At 36.6% G+C, this 24055-nt stretch overlaps 1 protein-coding gene across 1 annotated transcript; it reads left to right on the forward strand.

Annotated features, from left to right (window-relative positions):
• The first annotated feature begins 282 nt into the window (after nucleotides 1-282).
• pfas (phosphoribosylformylglycinamidine synthase) lies at nucleotides 283-24055 on the forward strand. Its single transcript, XM_048206783.1, has 29 exons — nucleotides 283-437; nucleotides 3286-3413; nucleotides 3837-3969; nucleotides 4064-4169; nucleotides 4256-4454; nucleotides 5486-5591; nucleotides 5688-5828; nucleotides 5913-6037; nucleotides 9073-9201; nucleotides 9347-9478; nucleotides 9572-9700; nucleotides 10630-10703; nucleotides 10854-11010; nucleotides 11130-11191; nucleotides 11277-11438; nucleotides 11526-11630; nucleotides 13010-13141; nucleotides 14358-14588; nucleotides 14698-14878; nucleotides 15622-15705; nucleotides 15813-15968; nucleotides 16182-16301; nucleotides 17430-17575; nucleotides 19612-19819; nucleotides 19907-19998; nucleotides 20510-20624; nucleotides 20865-21011; nucleotides 21320-21460; nucleotides 23316-24055. Exons 2-29 carry the CDS (start codon nucleotides 3290-3292, stop codon nucleotides 23621-23623), a joined length of 3945 nt encoding a protein of 1314 aa, XP_048062740.1. The 5' UTR covers nucleotides 283-437; nucleotides 3286-3289; the 3' UTR covers nucleotides 23624-24055.

The following is a 24055-nucleotide window of genomic DNA, read 5'->3' on the forward strand; positions in this document are numbered from 1 at the left end:
TGATATGAAAACTAAAAAGAAATATATACAGTATGAATTATTTTGTTAAATCTATGGTTCATCTTTGTTTGGCTAAATCTTTGTTTAAACATAAGTGCATACTTCCCACCCTCATATATGACAAATTATGATCCCCGTATTTTCATCTGCAGCGGTTTCATCTGCAAGTTAATCTCTCATAGATTTTAGTGTTCATATATCAATATGCTCATTTATTGTTTTCATTCAGATGACATACTGTCAGTACTATTTTTATGTACATAACCTGATCAAACTCATAGAACTGCGCATGCGCATAGAGGTTGCTCCTTGTGGCGGAAGGTTCGTGTTTAACCCACTGACGCACGTGGATCTGTGTGCTTCTCCTGTGGTCAACATCATCACAGAGTGGGCTAACGTTGACGAGTCTACCAGCGGACTACTCGAGCAACTGATTAGTAAGATGCTTGTTCACCATTTTTAAACAGAAAAGTAATAACAATAACACATTGTTTTGCTAAGTTACAATTACAATAACGTTACTTATTTTAACTGTTTGTGATATGATATGCACCGAAAAGTTTGTAAATAATTCGCAAGTCTGTTAGTACATCGCAACAACTGTCTCACTGTTGAGTCAGTACTTATGAAACAATAATAATAATAATAATAATTTGACAGCTTATTGTTAACAATGCATAGTAAGAGTGTTTGTCTTAGTATTATTCAGTTATTCCTGTAATTTAAATTAAGGTGCCTTTTTAAATGTAACCCATTAAAATGTAAAGCACTTTTCTCTTAACTAAATAGGTGACTCCTATCAAAGTTGTTATTGTCTCCCTTGTTGATGCAGCTCCAAATTATCAGTTTGACCCCTGACTTCATCCCTTGATACTCTTTCCCCATAAAAGCTGATCATTACTACATTACTTGCAGTTTAAAAATGTTTTCATAAGTAAATGTGTAATATTTTGTCAATTCAGTCCTATTTGTTCATATTATCCATAATACTATAAATACCTATTCTAACTTAAAGGTGCTAAAGAGGATCTTTTCGTTGACTGAGAAACCAGTCTTTTGAAATGAGCGCATGCGTAAGAATTTCGAGGGAACGCCTCCCAAAACTCGTGCACGAGTATTGGAACACGAGTGTTTACCACCGGCATTCGCTGTGTCGTGTTAGTGGATTCATTATGTCGGACTCATCGCATGTAACTCATAATCTGCAGTTGTTACTCCTGTCTCCTGACAAAAACATTGCATGCGGCGCCTGTGGAGTGTGGAAAGTTACTGGAGTGTGCAGCCGCGCACGTCTCTCACAAGGAACGTCATGGCAGTGATTGACAAGCCAGAGAGCCAATCCGCGCACGTCTCTCACAAGGAACGTCACGGCAGTGATTGACAAGCCAGAGGGCCAATCATCACGTAAACGATTGGCTGATGTTTTTAAGGCCCTACCTCGTGCACAGATGATGTATATTAATATTATTCCTTTCAGTACACCTAATAAATAGTCTTTTATCAGTTAGTAAAGACAGTTTCAAGTAATATTGCAAAAATGTATAAAACAAAACATCCTCTTTAGCACCTTTAACCTGCATCTTTATACTTTTTCAAATTTTTATTCTTCAATTTTATTATTAGTTGTCTTGTTGTATTTATATGTGTGCACTGTAAGCTTCATTACCAAGAAAAAATCCTTTTGTGCAAGCACTCTTGGCAATAAAGCTCTTTCTGATCTTCTGATTTTGATTTCTGACCGAGCTAAAGAGATTTTTTTGAATTGCTGATCAATTAAAGGTAAAGGTAGGTCAGGAAATGTGCATACTGTGCCCCAGTATGCAGAGTGAAAGAAGTTTGCAGCACTGGGAAAACGTACTCTTTGGCTTTACTGACTATTCTGATCAAGAAGAACAGTGCTTTTACCTAATAAATTTAATTATATTGTTAACCAAATTTCACATTCATAAGTGAAAATTTACCAATAAGAAACCAAACTTTATAATTTTGTTGACTGAAATATCTATATATGTTGACAGAGAACAAGAAAGCTTTAAGAACTTTGAAAGCTTGTGAACTTTATAATAAATTTATATGATTTATATATGTATGTACAGTACAGTCCAAAAGTTTGGAACCACTAAGATTTTTAATGTTTTTAAAAGAAGTTTCGTCTGCTCACCAAGGCTACATTTATTTAATTAAAAATACAGTAAAAAACAGTAATATTGTTTAATATTATTACAATTTAAAATAACTGTTTTCTATTTGAATATTTTTCACAAAGTAATTTATTCCTGTGATGCAAAGCTGAATTTTCAGCATTATTACTCCAGTCTTCAGTGTCACATGATCCTTCAGAAATCATTCTAATATGCTGATCTGCTGCTCAAGAAACATTTAATGTGTACAATTGTACAAAATATTTGTGTACAATATTTTTTTTCAGGATTATTTGATGAATAGAAAGTTCAAAAGAACAGTGTTTATCTTAAATCTAATCTTTTGTAACATTATAAATGTCTTTACTGCCACTTTTGATTGATTTAATGCATCCTTGCTGAATAAAAGTATTCATTTCTTTAATTTCTTTTCAAAAAAATAAAAATAAAAATTCTTACTGACCCCAAACTTTTGAACAGTAGTGTATAATGCTACAGAAGCTTTGTATTTCAGATAAATGCTGTTCTTTTGAACTTTCTATTCATCAAGGAATCCTGAAAAAAAAAGTACACAACTGTTTTCAACATTGAAAATAATCATAAATGTTTATTGAGCAGCAAATCAGCATATTAGAATGATTTCTGAAGGATCATGTGACACTGAAGACTGGAGTAACGATGCTGAAAATTCAGCTTTGCATCACAGGAATAAATTACTTTGTCAAATATATTTAAATAGTACACAGTTATTTTAAATTGTAATAATATTTCACAATATTACTGTTTTTTACTGTATTTTTAATTAAATAAATGTATCCTTGGTGAGCAGACGAAACTTCTTTTAAAAACATTAAAAATCGTAGTGGTTCCAAACTTTTGGACTGTACTGTATATGTGTGTATATAGAAAATATATGTATGTATGTATGTATATTTTCTATCTATGTTTTGAACTTTTATATTTACTTCCCCCTGACACTCTGTTTTATTTCTTGTAATTTGTTCTTTTTTCTCTCTCTCTCTCTCTCTTCTTTTTTTTGATATTGTTTCATGACATACTGTATGTTATTGTTCTTTGAATAAAAAAAAAGAAGAAAAAGAAGTTTGCAGCACATTATTATGGATGCTCTCTCTCTTTCTCTCAGGATCATGCCAGTCGTGCGCTTCTATAGGAGAGAAGAGACCGGTGAGGGCCGGGTCCTAAGAAGGATTGCACAACTGTATCCAGATGTTACTATAACAACAGAGCTTTGCTACAATGTAGAGCTGGATGGTGAGAGAATAGAGTATAAAATATTGATGAGTTTGTAGCTTTTTATTTTTCATCAGTTATGAAGAAACATACAATTTCAGCTGTAAAGCAGCTCTAAAAATACAAGTGTCATTTTTCAGCTCAATTTAGTTTAATGTTGATTTAATTTAGTTCAATTACAGTGTCACTGTTGCAAAGTTCATTAGTGGTAACACTTTACAATAAGGTTCCATTTTTTAACATCAGTTAACTATATTAGTTAACATCAACTAACAATTAAAAATTCTTATAAAGCAGCTCTACAGAAGAGTCATTATCGAGCTCAATTTTTCAGTTTTGTTAGATAATATTACTGAATATTAAGTGTCTTTTAAACCCCAACTGAATCCCAACTGTGTCTCTTCATATTTGTCCTCTCTTCATCTTCATCTCTGTCTCTTTCAGGCTCTGACTCTTTAAACGTGGAGCAGAAAGCTATTTTGTGCTGGTTGTTTAGTCCCCCTTATTCTGTCAGTCTGTCAGAGGAGTCCACTCTAAAGCCAGCGGATGGGGCAAGACTAGTGGAGATTGGACCCAGGTAACCTCTGCCACTGTCTTATCATGATGGTATGGTATTATAATCTTTAATACAACTTCCTTCACATCTTTCAATTATATCTTGACCATTGTAGGTTGAACTTTTCCACCGCTTGGTCCACCAATGCCGTGTCCATCTGCCGAAGCGCGGGTCTGATCCAGGTGACGAGAGTGGAGCTCTCCCGCAGGCATCTCATCAAGGTCAGGAGAATAGCTTTAAATAGCGTTTCAGTGAGTTGTTTTCCACCCATTTCGATTAAAAGCTCCCTTTTTTCGTCCCCATCTAGCCCCAGGAAGGACATACTGGAGTAATGAAGGACGGAGAGATGGAGAGACTGATTTGCTGCTTGTATGACAGTATGACCGAATGCGTTTACTCCCAGCCAATCGCATCATTCGCCGTTGATATTTGCCCACAGGAAGTGTTTGAGGTGGACATTCTGGGAAAAGGTCGTGCTGCCTTGGAGAATGCCAATGATGAACTTGGTAAGAGACGTGTTTGGAGTTTCCACTAACAAAAAAGTAACTTGATAATGATAATATCCGTTTTTTTGGCATGTACCATTATATTCTTTGAAGTAGCTTAGAGTACCCATGGTATTACATAGTGAGAGGCAGATTAATCAGTCTATATTTGGCCTATATGACATTTTATCAGCATCATCAAATTGGCCAGATAACAGAAGAGAAAAATATAAGAGAAAAAATTAACATATCAGTTAACTGCTACTATAACCATCCAATGCCACCTACTTACCATTTTATCATTACAGTACGAATGCAAGACTTATAAAACTAACTGTGGTATCATTACATGAAAATGAAAATAATGCAAAAAGAGTAAAGATACTGAATTGAACAGGGATTCAATCAAATGCCTAAAAAGTGTGTGTGTTGTCAGTACTCAGTGATGAGATCAGCAACTCTTTCTTCTGCACATATTTAAGATCACATGACACTTAACATGATTAGAGGAAGAGTACATGTCACAAGATAAGGGGAGCCTATTTGATTAGGTCACGAGGTGTGTGAAGGGAGAGAATGAATGACTGTATGAGAGACAAAATGAGCCGGTGGATTACAACAAAGCTCACTGTCTGTATCAGAGATTATTGAAGGCCTACGGGGTTAGAAATAAATTAATCAGGTGAAATTGATTATTATTCTTAACGGTTACACGGTCATTTGAGTCTTTATGTATCTTTATTAACAATGTATGACACTTTCCACAAAAATATGAAGCAGCACAACTGTTTTCAAAATTATTAAGAAATGTATACATTAATAAGAATTTATTGAGCACCAAATCAGCATATTAGAATGATTTCCGAAGAATCATGTGGATCAATTCAGCTTTGCCATCACAGGAATAAAAAACTACATTTTAAAATATATAAAAATAGTTGTTTTTACTGTATTTTTGATCAAATAAACACAGCCTTTCTGATCATCTTTTTCTTAATTTCATGTTTATCTGGTTGCTGTCTGTTCATTTGTCTCTCTGCGTGTATGAACAGGCTTGGCGTTTGACTCTTGGGATCTGGACTACTACACTGCACTCTTCCAGAGAGTGAAAAGGAATCCCACCAGTGTAGAATGCTTTGATCTGGCTCAGTCCAACAGGTGTGTGGTCTCCAGAGAATAAACCCCAAAGAAAAGAGTATCTTTTATCTGCAATAACATGAACGATGACACCCTCATGCTCTGTTTGTCCTGCAGTGAGCACAGCCGCCATTGGTTCTTCCGAGGGCGAATGATCATCGATGGAGCAGAGCAGAAGGAGACGCTCTTCAGCCTCATTATGGGCACTCAACACCATAGCAACCAGAACAATGTCATCAAATTCTGTGACAACAGCAGGTTGGATGCTTCAACATGACTGTCAACCCTTTTGAATGGCACTTTGGCAGGAAGTCTCAATATGTGGTTCTTGTGTGTTTGTAGTGGTATTAAAGGCATGGAGCTGGAATGCATGTATCCCACAAACCCTGCGCAGGCCAGTCCATATGAAACCCGACATGCTACTAGACACGTCATCTTCACTGCAGAGACACACAACTTCCCCACCGGTCTGATCCTAAATACACTGAATCTGCTCGCTTTTTCACACACGTGTAGCGGCCAACCAAATTAATTTGAATGAGAATTTATGACTGGATCATTATTGTAGTGATTATTATGCTTCTAGCATGTTCAATGTTTGGCAACAGTTCTTTTAACCCTAATTGATTGAGTGTGATGTAGGAAGACACATCATATTCCAGGATGACAGTGTCAAGATTCATCTGGCTCAAATTGTGAAAGAATGGTTGGGAGGGAGCTTGAAGAAAAATTGTTATACATAAATTGGCACGTCTGAGTCCAGACCTTAACACTTGCATTCCCAATCCAAGATCTTGACCAAAAATGCATGCACCTCTTGATGTAAACAAATGTTGTGATGTTATTTCCATCAATTTTTGGTCAAGATATTGTATTGGCAATGCAAGAGTCAAGCACTCTAAAGTCTACTCCTACATGTCCCAAAGACTGTTAATGAATTTAAGGTCTGGACTCAGAGGTGTTAATTCACGTGTGAATTACAAGCCAGCTGCATGCTGCAATGCAACAAAACGTTTGTTCTCAATTGGAATCAAAGAAGCTATCTACATTATGCCATATCTACACTGCCAGTACACTCATTCATAATACAACACGATTGACAGACAGTAGACCGCAGCAGCAGTAAAATGTGTCTAATGCTATGAGAGAGTGAACAAGGATACTTAAAACAGCCTGCATCATTATTACCTGATAGCTGAGTATACTCTTTTGAAATCAAACTCTTTTGTGTTATTGTGTATCTTATTTCACAAAGAAAATAACCTCATAGCACCATCTAGCATCCCAATTATACTCATTTAAGTATCTGATAATTGCAAATTTATGTAAAACAACAATATAAATAATATGAGTCTGCACATAATTACATTTCAGAGCTGAAAAGGAGCACAACAAATGTTTTCCTTTGGGGACATTTGCAGTTGAAAAAGTAATATATCACAATATATGTTATTGCAATACTCAGCATATCACAAAATGTTTAAAATCACAATAATATCGTATCATGGTTTAAGAATTGCTGTAATATGGTATCGTGGGCCCTCTGGTCATTCATACCCCTACAGGGCAACATTTTTAGGGCCCGAGCACCGATGGTGTGAGGACCCTATTGTAATTGCTCGGTCAATGATTCTTCTTCTCCAAAATGAATCACATTTTTGAGGGCCTAAACATGCTGGAAAATGAATGAAACTTTGCACATGCGTCAGAAGTGGTGAAAATGTACATCTGATAAGGGTTTCAGAATTAGGTGTGGCACAATGGTTCGATTTGCGCCACCTACAAAATTTCAATTGAGCGCCATTAGCGCTACGTTTCACGTACAAGTATGAAATTCAGTAGACACATGCAACAGCCAAATACCTACAAAAAAGCCCCGGGGTGCAAACTCTGAAAACCCGACAGGAAGTGAGATATTTTGAATTTTCTGCTAAATTTTTGCCGTTTTTGCCATTTCCAGATGTAGTACTTTAACAAACTCCTCCTAGAGCTTTAATCCGATCAACATCATATTTGGTCTACACTGCGTTCCAAATTATTATGCAATTGACATATCAGTAAGATTTCAGTACAATAAACATTCAGATTGGTTAGTGATGGCTGAAATGCATCTTTACGCACAACTGCCAGCCTGCATGGTGAGGCTCTCAAGACTCCAGAGACACCAGCAGCTTCAAATACCTGTTTGCTGCTCAACACTGGCTTTTTTTATAGCTGCCCTTTTAATACAATTAATTTTTTTGATAGGAACTTTAATTAATAAGCCTTTATCTGACCGAGTTCTGCTGTGCTCTAAATCACTCACAAATCTTATGATAATTTGATAATCTCCATTCAGTTTCACACAATATTAGTTGTTTTCATGCCTTTTGCACAACATTGGACCATTTCATGCCTTTCATCTTCAGAAAGATCTTTCTTCCTCCCCATATTGCATGAGAACTGTGACTTGCTTAATAATGTGGAACAACCTCTAAGTAGGGTTTCCATAGATCTGGCAAATTATTTTGTCTGAGATTGATACCAGTTATCTAAAAAGACATGGATAAATAAACGAACAAACATTTTCTTAGAAAAACTAAAATCTGAATGTTTATTGTACAGAAATATTACTGATTTGTCTCTTGCATATTAATTTGGAACGCAGTATAATCTTAAGGCCTTTGTGATGTTAAATTGCAGAGATCTTGAGTTTTTGTTGAAGGGCGTGTCTGTGGCGGCCTGACAAATCTGATGTTTCGCCATGAAAAAGGAAGCTGTTGTAAATCAAGCATACAATGTCCAACCTCCCCCAAACTTTACATGTGTGATAAGAGTGCTGTCATAAAGACATCTATATGCCAATATTCAGTTAGTCATTGCGCCACCTGTTGGTAACAGAAAATGGCATGCTTTACACTGTAATTCACTCCCAGAAACACATTTTAATATGCCATATAGTACCAAACATACTAGAAACACATTAAATCATGCAACACTTGGCTAAGTGCTAATGTATGCGATTAACGCCACGAAACAGGAAGTTGTTGTAACTTTGGCATACAATGTCCAATCTGCCCGAAACTTCACACATTTGATAAGAGTCCTGCCCTGAATACATCTACATGACAATATTCAGTTATAGTAATAGCGCCACCCACTGGCAACCCACTGGCGATGTTTAACACTGTGATGCACTACTAGCAACATACTAAAATATGCAATTGAGTGCTAAACATGCTACAAACATTCTAAAACATGCTAGCAACACTTAGCTGAGTCCTCCTATATTTATATACTTAAATGCCTATTGCCCACTGTGCTCTGTTTTCCTAAAGCCACCGGATGGTGGTGGCATGGGTGCAAGGGCCCTTTCATCGCACTTGCAGCTTTAATTTAAGTTTTTTTATCACATATTTATATTTTATTTTAGCATTATTATGAAAATTATTTTCAGTGGTTTAGCAATAACAATACTGTGTGCTTCATATTTGAGGTATAATATGATCTTTATTACATCCAGGTGTTGCTCCATTCAGCGGAGCCACAACAGGTACTGGTGGGCGAATCAGAGATGTGCAGAGTGCTGGAAAGGGTGGTCATGTTATCGCAGGCACTGCTGGGTACTGCTTTGGTAACCTGCACATCCCAGGTAAGCTATTAATCCATTTGTTCTGTTTCAAGGATGAACCTCAAACACTTAGTTGAATAGTGCCTTTAAAACTCACAGTCCATTCTTTGCCATATTTTGTTTTTTTGAGCACACTTCCCCATACCAGGATCTTCTATCTTGACAGGTTTTGTGCTCCCATGGGAGGAGGAAGGGTGGGAGTACCCATCCAGCTTTGCTCCTCCTCTGCAGGTGGCCATAGAGGCCAGTGATGGAGCCTCTGACTATGGGAATAAGTTTGGGGAACCCGTTCTAGCAGGTGAAATCCAGCAGGACAGTAGCCATGTCTGTTAATTTGTGGATATTAGCTTGGATCTATAGCTATTTTTTTGTTATTTTCTTCCCCATTAAGGCTTTGCTCGTTCCTTTGGAATGCGTTTGGCTAACGGTGAACGACGGGAGTGGATCAAGCCAATCATGTTCAGTGGTGGGCTGGGCTCTATTGAGGAACAGCACGTGGAGAAAGAACAAGCTGCACCAGGTACATGAGGAAAAAGATACACCTGATGCACCATTATAGTTTTAAATGCTCCTACATTGGCATCTTTCTTTTTTTCCCCATATTTCATTGGATTGGTTGTTAAACTTAAATTATTGTCAAAGCAACAATGCACACAACAAAAGTAGTGTCAAAATGGGAAAGAAATATAACCATTAAAATATAAACAATTGTAATTGGATTTGAGGTGTTGTACATGTATGTTTTTATCAATAAAAACTTAAGTGATAAAAAAGAAATAATAATGGTATTAAAGATTAAAAGAAAATTATTCTATAAAAAAATTACACAATTAGATACATATACTACTGTTTAAAACGTTGGGGTCTGTATGTGTTTTTAATGTTTTTTTTTAATAAGTTTCTTTTTTTAAGAAGTCTCTTCTAGGTTATATATTGAAATAGTAATGAATATGTGAAATCGAATGGCTGGGAGCATTACATTTGAATGAACCAATCCAAACACGAATAGAGTTTCATGGCTGAACTATTCATTAAAACAGTAATATTGTGAAAAATAGCTGTTTTACTTATAAATATATTTTAAAATGTATTCCTGTGTTGGCTAAGCTGAATTTTCAGCATCATTACTCCAGTCTTCAGTGTCACATGATCCTTCAGAAATCATTATAATATGCTGATTTGCTGCTTAAGAAACATTGTAATTTTATCAATGTTGAAAACGGTTGTGCGTACAGTTTTTTTTAATTGTTTGATGAAAAGAAAATTCAAAATAACTGTTTATTTAAAATAGAATTCTTTTGAAACTTGTTGAATGTTTTTATTGCTACTTTTGGTCAATTTAGTGCATCCTAGCTGAATAGAAGTATTAATTTCTTTCAAAAAGTCTTACTGACCCCAAACTTTTGAATAGAAAATACAAATAGCCTTTTTTTCTCTTGTCCTCGGCAGGTATGGAGGTGGTGAAAATTGGAGGTCCTGTGTACAGGATCGGTGTTGGTGGAGGCGCTGCCTCTTCTGTACAGGTACACCAAAATTTTGAAATGAAATGAATTTACAAGCTGCTCTAAAGTGCAGGTGTTTTCTTTGTGATTACAGGGCATGTTTGTGTATTGCATCAATATTTATATTGAGTGCGGTGATGCAACTTAATGTGTGCATGTGTATTATTGTAGGTTCAAGGTGATAACTCCAGTGCCAGGGATCTTGGAGCAGTTCAGAGAGGAGACGCTGAAATGGAACAAAAAATGAACCGGGCTCTCAGGGCCTGCCTGGAGCGAATGGAAGGAAACCCCATCTGCAGCATTCATGACCAGGGTGCTGGAGGCAATGGTAGGGGTGTTTTTAAATGTGGTATTTCCCTTCATATTAACAGAAACACAAAAATAAGATGTGCTAATGTGTTCTCGTTCTGAAGCCTAGAGTTAAAAAACACCATGTTATTTGTGCAGGTAACGTGTTAAAGGAGCTGAGTGAGCCTGCCGGTGCTGTTATCTATACTAGCAAGTTTAGGGTGAGATTTTATCAAAACATCTGTATCTTGATTTTAATGTCAAGGTGTTTCATATCAGTCATACATATTTTACCCTGATGCTCAGAGAGGTGACCCCACCCTCAGTGTTTTGGAGCTTTGGGGGGCGGAGTATCAGGAGAGTAATGCTCTATTGCTCCGTCCCTCTGACCGGAGCTTCCTCGAGAAGGTGTGTCAGAGGGAGAAATGTCCTGTTGACTTTGTAGGCAAGATAACTGGTGATGGCAAGGTAAGTAACACTGTATGTGCCTTTTTGTAAGTGTATTTTGGGAGACTTCTTGACACTTTCTGATTCTTCGCATATATTGCTCTATAGATTGTGCTGGTGGACGACCTGTGTAAACAGACCAATGGGCTTGATAGTGAGCGGAGTCCTGTGGATTTGGAGTTGGATTGGGTCCTTGGAAAGATGCCACAGAAGGTGATTAAATTAATTTTTTATTTTTTTTTTTAAAATTTGATTAAACTCTAAATCTGTTCAAGAGGTCCTATTATTCTTTTTTTTTGTGTGTGTGTAATGTTGCTGTTTGAGCATGAAAATGGTCCACAAAGTTACAAAGCACAAAGTCCACTCCATTGGAAGTTATTCTCTATATACAGTATATCAGTAAGCACTGTTTTTGAACTCCCTGAAATGCCTCAATTGTAATCAATTGTAGTTTCTTTCTTGAACGTACATGTCACAATATTTCTCATTTAAATAATTCCCACTCAAGGCATATTCATAAAAAGAAGGCCTGGTTGAGTTGAGTTTGTAGTAGGGGGCATGACATTTCTCGAAGCATTTGACCAATAATGACACATTTGTCCAGCTGACCAATCAGAGCACATTGCCTTTTTCGGAAGGAGGGGCTTCATAGAGACCAGTGCTAAACAGAGCATTACAGAAAGACTGCAATAATGTGAAATATGTGAAATATGTTTTATAACATTCAAGCATGAAAACCTGTTCTAGTAGACCCAAAAAACAAAATCGAGACTTTGAAAAAGACACAGTAGGTCCCCTTTAATTAACGACTATGCTGAAGAAGAAATTAGAAATTGTGGTAGAGTGCACCCTCTCTTGGCTGATTTTTGAAATGCAGTGTCCAGACACCCAAATTTAAATCATTATTTATCACCAGGACTGTTTCTAGCATTTCATCAATACTGGGGCAGATGCCCCCTATCAATAAAATGCCCCTATATTTTGATACAGTTTGATTCTGGATATAGATTATAACTTGTCTTTACCTATTCACAAGCTGCATGCTCAATAAAGATATGCTTCATTGCTGACAAATGATACAAGATTGTAGGTAAATATTCACCTCATCCGGCACTTTTTGTTTTCCTTTTTTATTCAATGTCAGAAACCGCTGGAAATTATTCACTGAAGGAGTGAACTGTCTGATTGAATCAAACTGAATTCTAAACAAATTCAGACCTTTTGCAAAGCTGTTTGTCCGATTACATCAAAAGTGATTCATTCAGGAATCTGGTATCATCCGATTCTTAACAGCACATTGAAAACACGTGACATGATTGCTGAAATAATGTCAGGGAAAATGATTCTCAGGTCGTTATACAGTAATCTCCATCGACAGACAATTAAAGTAATTAATTGAGTAATTAAACTAGGGCACAGAAGTATTTCACTGTGGCTCGTGGCCTAGTAAAAAAAAAAGATCTGGGGATTCCCTTGTTTATCACATTAAGCGTGTTTAATCCCTTTACTCATAAGTATGCAAATGCATAACGTCACTCACTGCTCAGTCAGTACTACATGTGACAATGAGAGTTTCAACTTGATCTTTTCAGGAGTTTGTATTGGAGCACATGGCTGTGACTCTGCAGCCTCTCTCTCTTCCTGTGGGTCTCTCTGTTCTTCCTGCTCTAGAGAGAGTTTTGAGGCTGCCTGCAGTGGCCAGCAAGCGCTACCTCACCAACAAGGTATAATACTCCCTCTTTAGCACATGCACAATAATACATGACTTTTTCCAGGTTGTCTGTTGTAGTGGCATGTATTTATATACTTCCTGGTATATCCAGACATTTGAATTTATTGTTATCTTGCCATCTTTAATTTTATTTAATTTTTTATTAATTACATTTAAAGGTGCCCTAGATTCAAAAATTGAATTTACCTTGGCATAGTTGAATAACAAGAGTTCAGTACATGGAAATGACATACAGTGAGTCTCAAACTCCGTTGTTTCCTCCTTATATAAATCTCATTTGTTTAAAAGACCTCTGAGGAACAGGCGAATCTCAACATAACACCGACTGTTACGTAACAGTCGGGGTGTACGCCCCCAATATTTGCATATGCCAGCCCATGTTCAATGCATTACACAAGGGCAACCAGTATTAACGTCTGGATCTGTGCACAGCTGAATCAACAGACTAGGTAAGCAAGCAAGGACAATAGCGAAAAATGGCAGATGGAGCAATAATAACTGACATGATCCATGATATCATGATATTTTTAGTGATATTTGTAAATTGTCTTTCTAAATGTTTCGTTAGTATGTTGCTAATGTACTGTTAAATGTGGTTAAAGTTACCATCATTTCTTACTGTATTCACGAAGACAAGAGCCGTCGCTATTTTCATTATTAAACACTTGCAGTCTGTATAATTCATAAACACAACTTCATTCTTTATAAATCTCTCCAACAGTGTGTAATGTTAGCTTTAGCCACGGAGCACTATCAAACTCATTCAGAATCAAATGTAAACATCCAAATAAATACCAAACTTACGCGATTAGACATGCTGCATGATGAACACTTTGTAAAGGTCCATTTTGAGGGTTATATTAGCTGTGTGAACTTTGTTTATGGTGTTTAAGGCAAGCGCGAGCTCTTGGGGCGTGGAGCATGAGATTTAAAGGGGCCGCGTACCCTGAATCGGCGCATTTATAATGATAGGCAGTTTAAAAAATTTATTAAAAAAAAACTATGGGGTATTTTGAGCTGAAACTTCACAGACACATTCAGGGGACACTTAAGACTTATATTACATCTTTTGAAAATGTTCTTCGGCACCTTTAAATATTTTCAAATAATTCCATTGAGATATTTAATCAATTATTAGTCAATATTTAATATCAGAATTTTTTTCATTGACAAACATGAATTAAAATGAAATAAATCTCCTCTTCCAGGTTGATCGATCTGTGACTGGTCTGGTTGCTCAGCAGCAGTGTGTTGGTCCTCTTCACACTCCACTCGCTGATGTAGCTGTTGTTGCACTGTCTCCGTTCAGCCTCCAGGGTGCAGCCACAGCGATAGGCGAGCAGCCAATCAAAGGGCTGGTGTCATCAGCAGCTGGGGCTCGAATGGCTGTGGGAGAAGCTCTCACTAACTTGGTGTTTGCAAGAGTGACTGCTCTCAAGGTGAAAAAACTCTGCCTGTGCATTTTAAACATGTTAAGTGACTGAATGTAATTTGGGGGGGGGAGAACACACACTTGTCACCCAAAGATATTTGTGCATATCTTCACAGGATGTAAAGTGCAGTGGTAACTGGATGTGGGCTGCTAAGCTGCCAGGAGAGGGAGCGTGTCTGTGGGAGGCCTGCCAGGCCATGTGTGAGGTCATGGGTCAGCTGGGAGTGGCCGTGGATGGGGGAAAAGATTCTCTTAGCATGGCTGCACGTGTCAGTGGAGAAACGGTTAAGGCTCCAGGTATCTGTCTTGTACATGTCAGAGCAAGAGACATTTCAAGTTATTTTGTAGTCGAATCCTCTAACACATAAAAAAAGAGGAAGTGATTAGTCATAAATTAAAATGCAAATAGATCATGTATGACACATATGTATTTTTTATGCACCATTCAAAAGTTTTATACACCAAATTCAACTTTGCCATCACAGGAAATAAATTACAAATGCTGCCTCCTTGGTGAGCATTAGAGTTTTCTTTTAAAAACATCAACAAAAAAACTCTTACCAACCCCAAACTTCTAAAAAGTATTGTCTATATATTAAATATGTAATATATTAATGTAATATGTCTATATAATAAATATAATGTAGTATATTTTGTATTTTGTTTGACTCAAATAACCAAATATACCAGTAAGAAATAAAAATATTTAATTAATATGTTTTACTTGGATGCATCTGAGAGCACATGCTGTCATCTCTCATCACATCGATGTCACACATCCACAGCGCCACCTATTGCATTCAGTTGTAACTGCATGATTTAGGTGAGGGATTCAATGAGAAAAGCATATTTCATTATTGCTTACATTTACAAATACATTTACATAATTTATAGCTACTGTAGTTTTTACTAGCTGAGTTCACTCGTTGGTGTATATTAAATACTCAACCAGACATTTACATGTGCAGATCACTATCTGAATGTTTTTAATTGCCTGTATGTGTTATATGTCACAACAAACTACTCTCCTTGTGTTTTAGGCTCTTTGGTTATCTCAGTGTATGCTGTGTGTCCTGATATCACAGCTACTGTGACCCCTGACCTGGAAAACCCTGATGACAAAGGTCAGGACTTTGTGAATCTTTACCACTTTTTAGCACTTTTTGCCTTTCATATCAAAAGTAGATTACGATTGTGTACATTTCTCACATGCTCTCTCTTCCTTTCTCAGGTGTGCTTCTGTATGTGCCTGTGAGCTCAGGTAAATACAGACTGGCCGGCTCTGCTTTAGCTCAGTGTTATGGGCAACTCGGAGACTGCAGTCCTGATCTGGATCAGCCAGACAAGCTCTCTGCTTGCTTCAACACCACACAGACATTGATTCAGGGTCAGTTTGTGCTTTTTAAGATGATATTTTACTTCATCCTATATATTTATACATTAATAGCACCAATTTTTCTTCTATAGAAGCAGCTATGCTATTAAAAAAAATCCATAACCTGATCTAGAAACAGTGTTTACTCCTCCCAAACTCTGCTGCCTGTATTTGTTGATTCCCTTGAAGTGCAGCAGCATATTATCTCTAAACTTTAAATTGCAGATCAGCTGCTGACTGCAGGACATGATGTCAGTGATGGAGGGCTTATTTCCTGTCTGTTGGAGATGGCCTTTGCAGGGAATTATGGGATGGAAGTGGACTTGCCTTTAGAAGGAGTTGACGGTTGGTAATAATTTTATGTTTTGAAAAAAAAGGCTAAAATTTTTTCAGTAAAGCTACTAGTGCCATCCATCATGAGCTGGTTTACATCCACGTTTTCATTACAGTCTGCATGGACATACCAAAATGTGAATAAAACTTTCAAGATTGGAATGTAAGATGAATACACTTATTTGAGGTGGATGTTTTTTATTTGTTGCGCTTGTTATTTTAGTATTATTTATATACTGTTATAATATTCATTAAAGTACACATGAAATCAAAATCGACTCTATTTACTTTGTTAGTGCATATTTCTAGTCTTGTGGTGAACAATTAATCCATGCAAGTTAAAACACAGAAAAAAATTGTTTGTCGCGGTAATCTTTAATCAAAATCTGAAAAGTTACTTCCGGTCTGGAATGGCGTTCCTTCTCTGATAGCGTCAGTTTAACGGCTTGGGTTGAAAATGCGTAAACCACTCCTCTGCAACCGTTCGTCTGCTATGAGCGAAAGATGGAGAGGAGGAGCGCTAAAGTAAATCTCTGGAAAACAACACCGGAGAAAAGTTGTTTGCAACTTCCGGTTCACGCGGACTTTAACATTTTGAATAAGCTTTTATTTTTAGAGATAAAAATACCTTTATATAATTCAGTGTTTTTCTAGTGAGATAGTCATTTAAACATGTACATCCATATTTGTATGATTCTAATCATAGGTAAGGCATTGCATTAAAAATAAAAAATAAATTATATCAATATTTTTATTGTTATTTTAGTTTGTTTTAGTCATTTTATGTACTTTTGTCATTTGTACTTTTCTTTTTTAAATATTTCTATTTAGCTTTAATTTATATCTTGCAGTTTTAGTCACTTTATTACTTCAATTAAATACTTTTTATTTTCTCATTTTTGTTTTATCTATTTTTTATTCTATTGCAGCTTTATAATTAGCAAAAAATATTTTTATTAAGAGTTTTAGTAAATAACAAAAGTGATTTTTTTTTTTTTCTCTTGAGCACACAGAGAAGTGCTGCTTTATTCACAATTTGTTTTTGCATTATTCAGATTTTTCACGAGATTAAATTTGCTGCTGGGATGGAAACATGACTATTGACATTTTCTCATGTCTCTCCCCATCCCTCTCTTTCAGTGATGGAGGCTCTTTTTTCAGAGGAGCTTGGTCTGGTTTTGGAGGTGTGTGAGAGCAATGCATTGAGTGTCTGTCAGAGATACACAGATGCTGGTCTCTTGTGTCACAGAATTGGCAAATCTTCTGGTTTTGGACCTGATGCCAAGGTGAGCTGAGCTCTTTTCACCTAAAATTATTTGCATGGATCAAAGGGTTAGTTACGGTGGCCCAGTAGTGCACAACACAATGAAATTAAAAAAGCAAACATAAGTTCACAACACAACGAAATCGAGCCACAACACAACGGAATCGAGCCACAACACAACAAAATAAAGCCACAACACAACGAAATCGAGCCACAACACAACGAAATAAAGCCACAACACAACGAAATCGAGCCACAACACAACGGAATAAAGCCACAACACAACGGAATAAAGCCACAACACAACGGAAATGTTCCCGACCACTAGGGGGCTCTCAGAGCTCTGTATTGTTAGTATTCCTTGCCAATGTTTTATATAGTCGGCAGTGATATGAATACCACGATTAGTTTCAACAGTATATAACCACTGTATATCAACATGAAATATTAATTCAAAATCACTTGAGTGCACAATAGCTTCATATTTATACCTGTGAATGATTTGACGCGCTACCACGGCGAATGATGAAGGTAACGTCTGACAATTCCACCTAGTGGTTAAAACGTATAATTTGTATTCAATAAAATTACTTTTAACATTTAAAAACAGACATTTTCAAATTACAAAGCTTGTCAGTCTTACCAACAGGAAGTAACAAGCTTTGGAATTTGAACATGTCTCTTTTTAAATGTTAAAAGTAATTTTAATGAATACAAATTATACGTTTTAACCACTTGGTGGAATTGTCAGACGTTCCCTTCATCATTTGCCGTGGTAGCGCGGTATAGTGCGGTGCTTCACAGGTATAAATATGAAGCTATTGTGCACTCAAGTGATTCTGAATTAATATTTCATGTCGATATACAACGTTTACATACTTAAAACTAATCATGGTATTGATATCTTTGTAAGACTGTCGACTTTATAGAACATTGGCAAGGAATACTAATATTAATGAGCTCTGAGAGCCCCCTAGTGGTAGGGAGCATTTCCGTTGTGTTGTGGCTTTATTTCGTTGTGTTGTGGCTCTATTTCGTTGTGTTGTGGCTCCATTTTGTTGTGTTGTGGCTTTATTTCATTGTGTTGTGGCTCGATTTTGTTGTGTTGTGAACTTATGTTTGCTTTTTTAATTTCGTTGTGTTGTGCACTACTGGGCCACTGTAGTTAGTTCACCCAAAAATGAAATTTCTGTCATTAATTACACACTCTCATGCCTTCCAAATATGTAAAACCTTTTGTTGATCTCAGTATCAACAACACAAATGAATATATTTTTGATGAAATCCGAGAGCTTTCTGACCTCACTATAGACAGCAATGTCATGACCAATTTCAAGGCCCAGAAAGGTAGTAAAGTCCATGTGACTACAGTTGTTCAACCTTAATGGGACAAGAATACTTTTTGTGCACAAAAACAAAATAAAAATAACGACTTTATTCAACTATTTCTCCTCTTCCCTGCCATTCTTCAACGCTATTGACGTAGTAAACACAGTTCAGCGCTTCTGTGTTTACATCCAAACGCCGGCTCAGTATTGGCCAATGCTGTTCACGTGAGCAGGAGCCGGCCAATAATAAGTCGGCGTTCTGATATAGAACCCGGAAACACTGAACTGTGTTTACAACGCCAACAGCTAATGACAGGGAAGAGAAGATATTGTTGAATAAAGTTGTTATTTTTGTTTTGTTTTTGCGCATAAAAAGTATTCTTGTCGCTTCATAACATTAAGGTTGAACCTCTGTAGTCATATGGACCATTTTAACAATGTTTTTACTCCCTTTCTGGGCCTTGAAATTGATTATGAAGTTGCTGTCTATGGTGGATCAGAAAGCTCCTGGATTTCATCAAAAATATCTTAAATTGTGTTCCGAAGATGATCAAAGGTCTTACAGGTTTGGAATGACATGAGGGTGAGTAATTAATGACAGAAGTTTCATTTTTGGGTCAACTAACACTTTCATGGAGTTCAGTGGGATATTATTATACCTCAATCATTAAGTGATGTGCAGGGAAAAGTGTTCAATAACTGCTGATTACTTTTCCACACTGTGTTGTAGGTCAGAGTGAGTCTGCGTGGACAGGAAGTGTTGAATGAGTGTCTACCTACACTTAGGGCGATATGGGAAAGCACTAGTTTTCAGCTGGAGAGACTGCAGGCTAATCCACTCTGTGTCCAAGAGGAAGAAGAAGGACTTGCTTCTCGCACACAGCCATACCTCAAACTCACCTTTGACCCCTCCCAAACACCCATCATTAAAGAGCTCGGTGAGGCCATGGACCCATTACACAATCATGTATCTTTCCTTTATTCATACTTGACCTGTATATTAAGATATTTTGATTGTGCTTCAGGTTCTGGGAAACCTTGCGTAGCTGTTGTGAGAGAGGAAGGCAGTAATGGAGACAGAGAGATGTCCGCTTCTCTGTTCATGGCTGGATTTGAGGTAAACACCAAAAAATTATACATGTAGTTGAATAACTTGAACACTGATCATAATAAAAAAAATGTTTCTTGAGCACCAAATCAACATATTAGAATGATTTCTGAAGGATCATGTGACACTAAAGTCTAGAGTAATAATGCTGAAAATTCAGCTTTGAATCACAGGAATGAATTACATTTTAAAATATACAATGAAACACAATATTACTGTTTTTACTTTATTTTTTTATATATTTTTTTTGTGTGTAAAAATATTTATAAAAATAAAAATAATACAAAATAACGTAATGTAAGCATTCAAGTATGTAAGTACATTAACATAGTCCTATACAAGTTACAGTCTATGCTTAAAAAACAACACTTGTTTCTTGGATTTTACAATAAAATTAAGATTTTAGGATGTTTGCTCATTATTACCACATATGCTGCATGTTTGCTTGCACAGTGTTTAATTTTAACTGTTAACAAGACTGAGTTTGATTTATTTTGACTTATTTCTGTATGATCTGTAGGTGTGGGATGTCACAATGCAGGACCTGTGTTCAGGCTCCACGACCCTTGACCCTTTCCGAGCCGTGGTGTTTGTGGGAGGTTTCAGCTATGCAGATGTGCTGGGGTCAGCTAAAGGTGAAAATCACACTATTGCATGTTGCAGCACTCTTACAAATCACTGCTGAACTGTATGATAGTTCTGTTATATAATAACAATCATCCCCAACATTGAATGTTTTGATGACCTTAGATTTGTGACATGACTCATAGGTTATTTCATACTGGCCTTGCCACTCTGCATACTGAAATTGAGTGTTTCTTAGAATTTGTTCTCCAGCTGAGGATCAGATGGTTTGACTTTTTCTTATTAATCAGGATGGGCTGCAACAGTGACCTTTAACCCCAAGGCTCGTGAGGAGTTTGAGCGCTTCCGCAACCGTAAAGACACGCTGAGTCTAGGAGTGTGTAACGGATGTCAGCTTCTGGCTTTGCTGGGTTGGGTGGGTGAAAGAGAGGATGGAGGTGAGAGATAAAACTTTTAGTCTCATCCATACAGTATTATGTGTAAATGGCAATCACAGCCTCAAGAATTTCCTCACTTCCTTTTCTCTAACTACTTTCACTGTGTATATATATATATATATATATATATATATATATATATATATGGGCTGCAACAGTGACCTTTAACCCCAAGGCTCAAGGCTCCAAAATTATATATATATAATATATATATCTTTTTTTATTTATTATTATTTTTAGTTTGTTTTATATTAAATTGTTTCATTTTATTTTTGTGTTTTATTTATTTTTATTCATTTCAATTGCAGGTTCTGATGTTACTCTGACCCATAACAAGTCTGGTCGGTTTGAATCGAGGTTTGTGAGTGTGGGCATCCTGCCCTCTCCGGCCATCATGCTTAAGGGAATGGAGGGCTCTGCTCTGGGTGTTTGGGTCGCTCATGGAGAAGGTTAGAAATCTATCCACTATAACACTGTACTTAAGAGAAAACTTGCATTTTTAATTTTAAAAAATTCTAAATTGTATTAGTATTAATTAGGGCTGTCAACATAAAAAAAAAAAAATCTCTAAAAGGGTGCAATTAATCGCGATTTAATCTCAAATATTTTTTGTGAAATTAAGCATACTTTATCTTAAAGGTGCCCTAGAATTAAAAATTGAATTTACCTTGGCATAGTGAAATAACAAGAGTTCAGTACATGGAAATGACATACAGTGAATTTAATTTGTTTAAAAGTAACTGACATGATCCATGATATCATGATATTTTTAGTGATATTTGTGAAGCCTTTTTAAATGTTTTGTTAGCATGTTGCTAATGTACTGTTAAATGTGGTTAAAGTTACCATCGTTTCTTACTGTATTCACGGAGACAAGACTGTCGTTATTTTCATTTTTGAAACACTTGCAGTCTGTATAATTCATAAACACAGCTTCATTCTTTATAAATCTCTCCAACAGTGTGTAATGTTAGCTTTAGCCACGGAGCACCATCAAACTCATTCAGAATCAAATGTAAACATCCAAATAAATATCATACTTACGCGATTAGACATGCTGCATGACGAACACTTTGTAAAGATCCATTTTGAGGGTTATATTAGCTGTATGAACTTTGTTTATGCAATGATAGAATCGAGAGCTCGGGAGGGGGCGGAGAGCGCGAGCAATTAAAGGGGCCGCAGCCTGAATCGGTGCATGGTTAATGATGCCCCAAAATTGGCAGTTAAAAAAAATTAATTAAAAAAAATCTATGGGGTATTTTGAGCTGAAACTTCAGACACATTCAGGGGACACCTTAGACTTATATTGCCTCTTGTAAAAAAAACATTCGATGGCAACTTTAACGCGTTTATTTTGTCATCATTTGCGATATTCAGCAAGGTATAATTAGAAAAAAAGGTAAATCAGACTGAAGGGTGATTCTCACAAAATTGTATATTCTGCAAGCTTTTTTCAAGGTAAATTTAGGTGTCTTTCCAAAAAAGGACACATGAAGACTCCAAACGGACACCAAATAACCAATTCCATATAATACATACATTTATGCACACCAAAGCACACATGAAAAAAAAACATTACAGAGCAAACTTTTTTAGTGTACAGTATGTATACAGTGCAACAACAAAAAAAACTTGTTTAGAGCTTTCTAGAACTTGTTTATATTTTAGACATGTCAAGTTGCACTACTGAGAAAAACCACATGGAGATGCCAAAAAAAAAAACTAAACCAACCGCCTTGACCTGACTGAATATACCTACTACAGTACATTGATCCATTCAGAATTACTAAACACAGCAACATACAGTATACATGACAAAAACATTATCCTTCCTGAATGTGTGTGGAAACAACGTGAATGTACTGAAATGTGTCTGTGCATAAATATAATGCGTGATCAGGGCATCGAGAGCGCACATATATGGTTTACTCATCAATATAACAGACTCAAGCGTGCTTATTGTATGACTCCTGTATGTCACTGCAATAATCTTTACCTTGATTAGAATTTGCATCCATTTTACTAGCAAGAAGCTGGTTTGCTTTATCCTGCCAAGAAACGTAGTTTGCGTATCATCAGGCCATACAGCCTGGGATGTTTTGACGTTCAGTCTGTATTTCACAGTTTCTTTTTTAATGCCAAAACTTATTGTTTGTGTTAGTTTACTTTTTGGGAGGCATCATTTCTTCTTATAATATAGTTAGATCTCTATGTTGAATAGTATTAACAATGGCAAAAATTCTGCAGTACTTGTTGTTCCTGTTGTGTGACGTTTAAAAACACCTCTCTTTTGTTCCACAGGTCTGATGCAGTTTCGTTCTCCTGAGGCTCAGCAGAAGCTGATTAGCGCCTCTTTAGCTCCTCTGCGTTATGTGGATGACTCAGGCACCCCTACTGAAATCTATCCCATGAACCCCAACGGTTCCGCACAAGGTGTGGCAGGCATCTGCTCTGCAGATGGCCGCCACCTGGCCATGATGCCTCATCCGGAGCGGGCCGTGCTGGGCTGGCAGTGGGCTTGGGCCCCTCGCCACCTCAGCAGATCACTGGAACCCTCACCGTGGCTTAGCATGTTCCGTAATGCAGCAGTATGGTGTCAGAACTCCTAGAGATATGCTACGGTACATTTGTGATAGATGATAAACAAATAGGCAGACTAGCCAACTTATTATTCTCTCTTGACTTGGAGAGCTGTTAGATCATTTTGAATTTTCTTGGACTAACCTTTGGAAATCTTACATTCATACATATTTATAATTTAGATCTGGTTTGTTGTATGTGTGTACTCGGGTAGAATTAACATGTAGATTCCTGCTGAAAACTGATGCCTCAACATATGCATGTCTAAATACATAATGGGCTATTTGAATTGTATTGAGATATAATAAAAATGTAATGGCTGATTGTCACCATTTTTTTTATTTTAAAAATACAAAATATACATTCCAGAAATGATTAACATTCCACTGAAAAAAAAGTTATACTGATGAAACGCTACAAAATCCTTTCAAAGCATTAAATAAATTCTTGATTATAAAATG

Source organism: Megalobrama amblycephala, linkage group LG11 (assembly GCF_018812025.1).
Source record: "Megalobrama amblycephala isolate DHTTF-2021 linkage group LG11, ASM1881202v1, whole genome shotgun sequence".
NCBI classification, from domain to species: Eukaryota; Metazoa; Chordata; class Actinopteri; order Cypriniformes; family Xenocyprididae; genus Megalobrama; species Megalobrama amblycephala.

Bases quoted from the DNA above. Each gene is read 5' to 3' on its own strand.
- pfas (XM_048206783.1), top strand. From the start codon at position 3,290: ATGCCAGTCGTGCGCTTCTATAGGAGAGAAGAGACCGGTGAGGGCCGG. The intron at 11,192-11,276 runs GTGAGATTTTAT...CCTGATGCTCAG, and splicing joins TCTATACTAGCAAGTTTAGG to AGAGGTGACCCCACCCTCAG. The intron at 19,999-20,509 runs GTAAACACCAAA...TATGATCTGTAG, and splicing joins TGTTCATGGCTGGATTTGAG to GTGTGGGATGTCACAATGCA.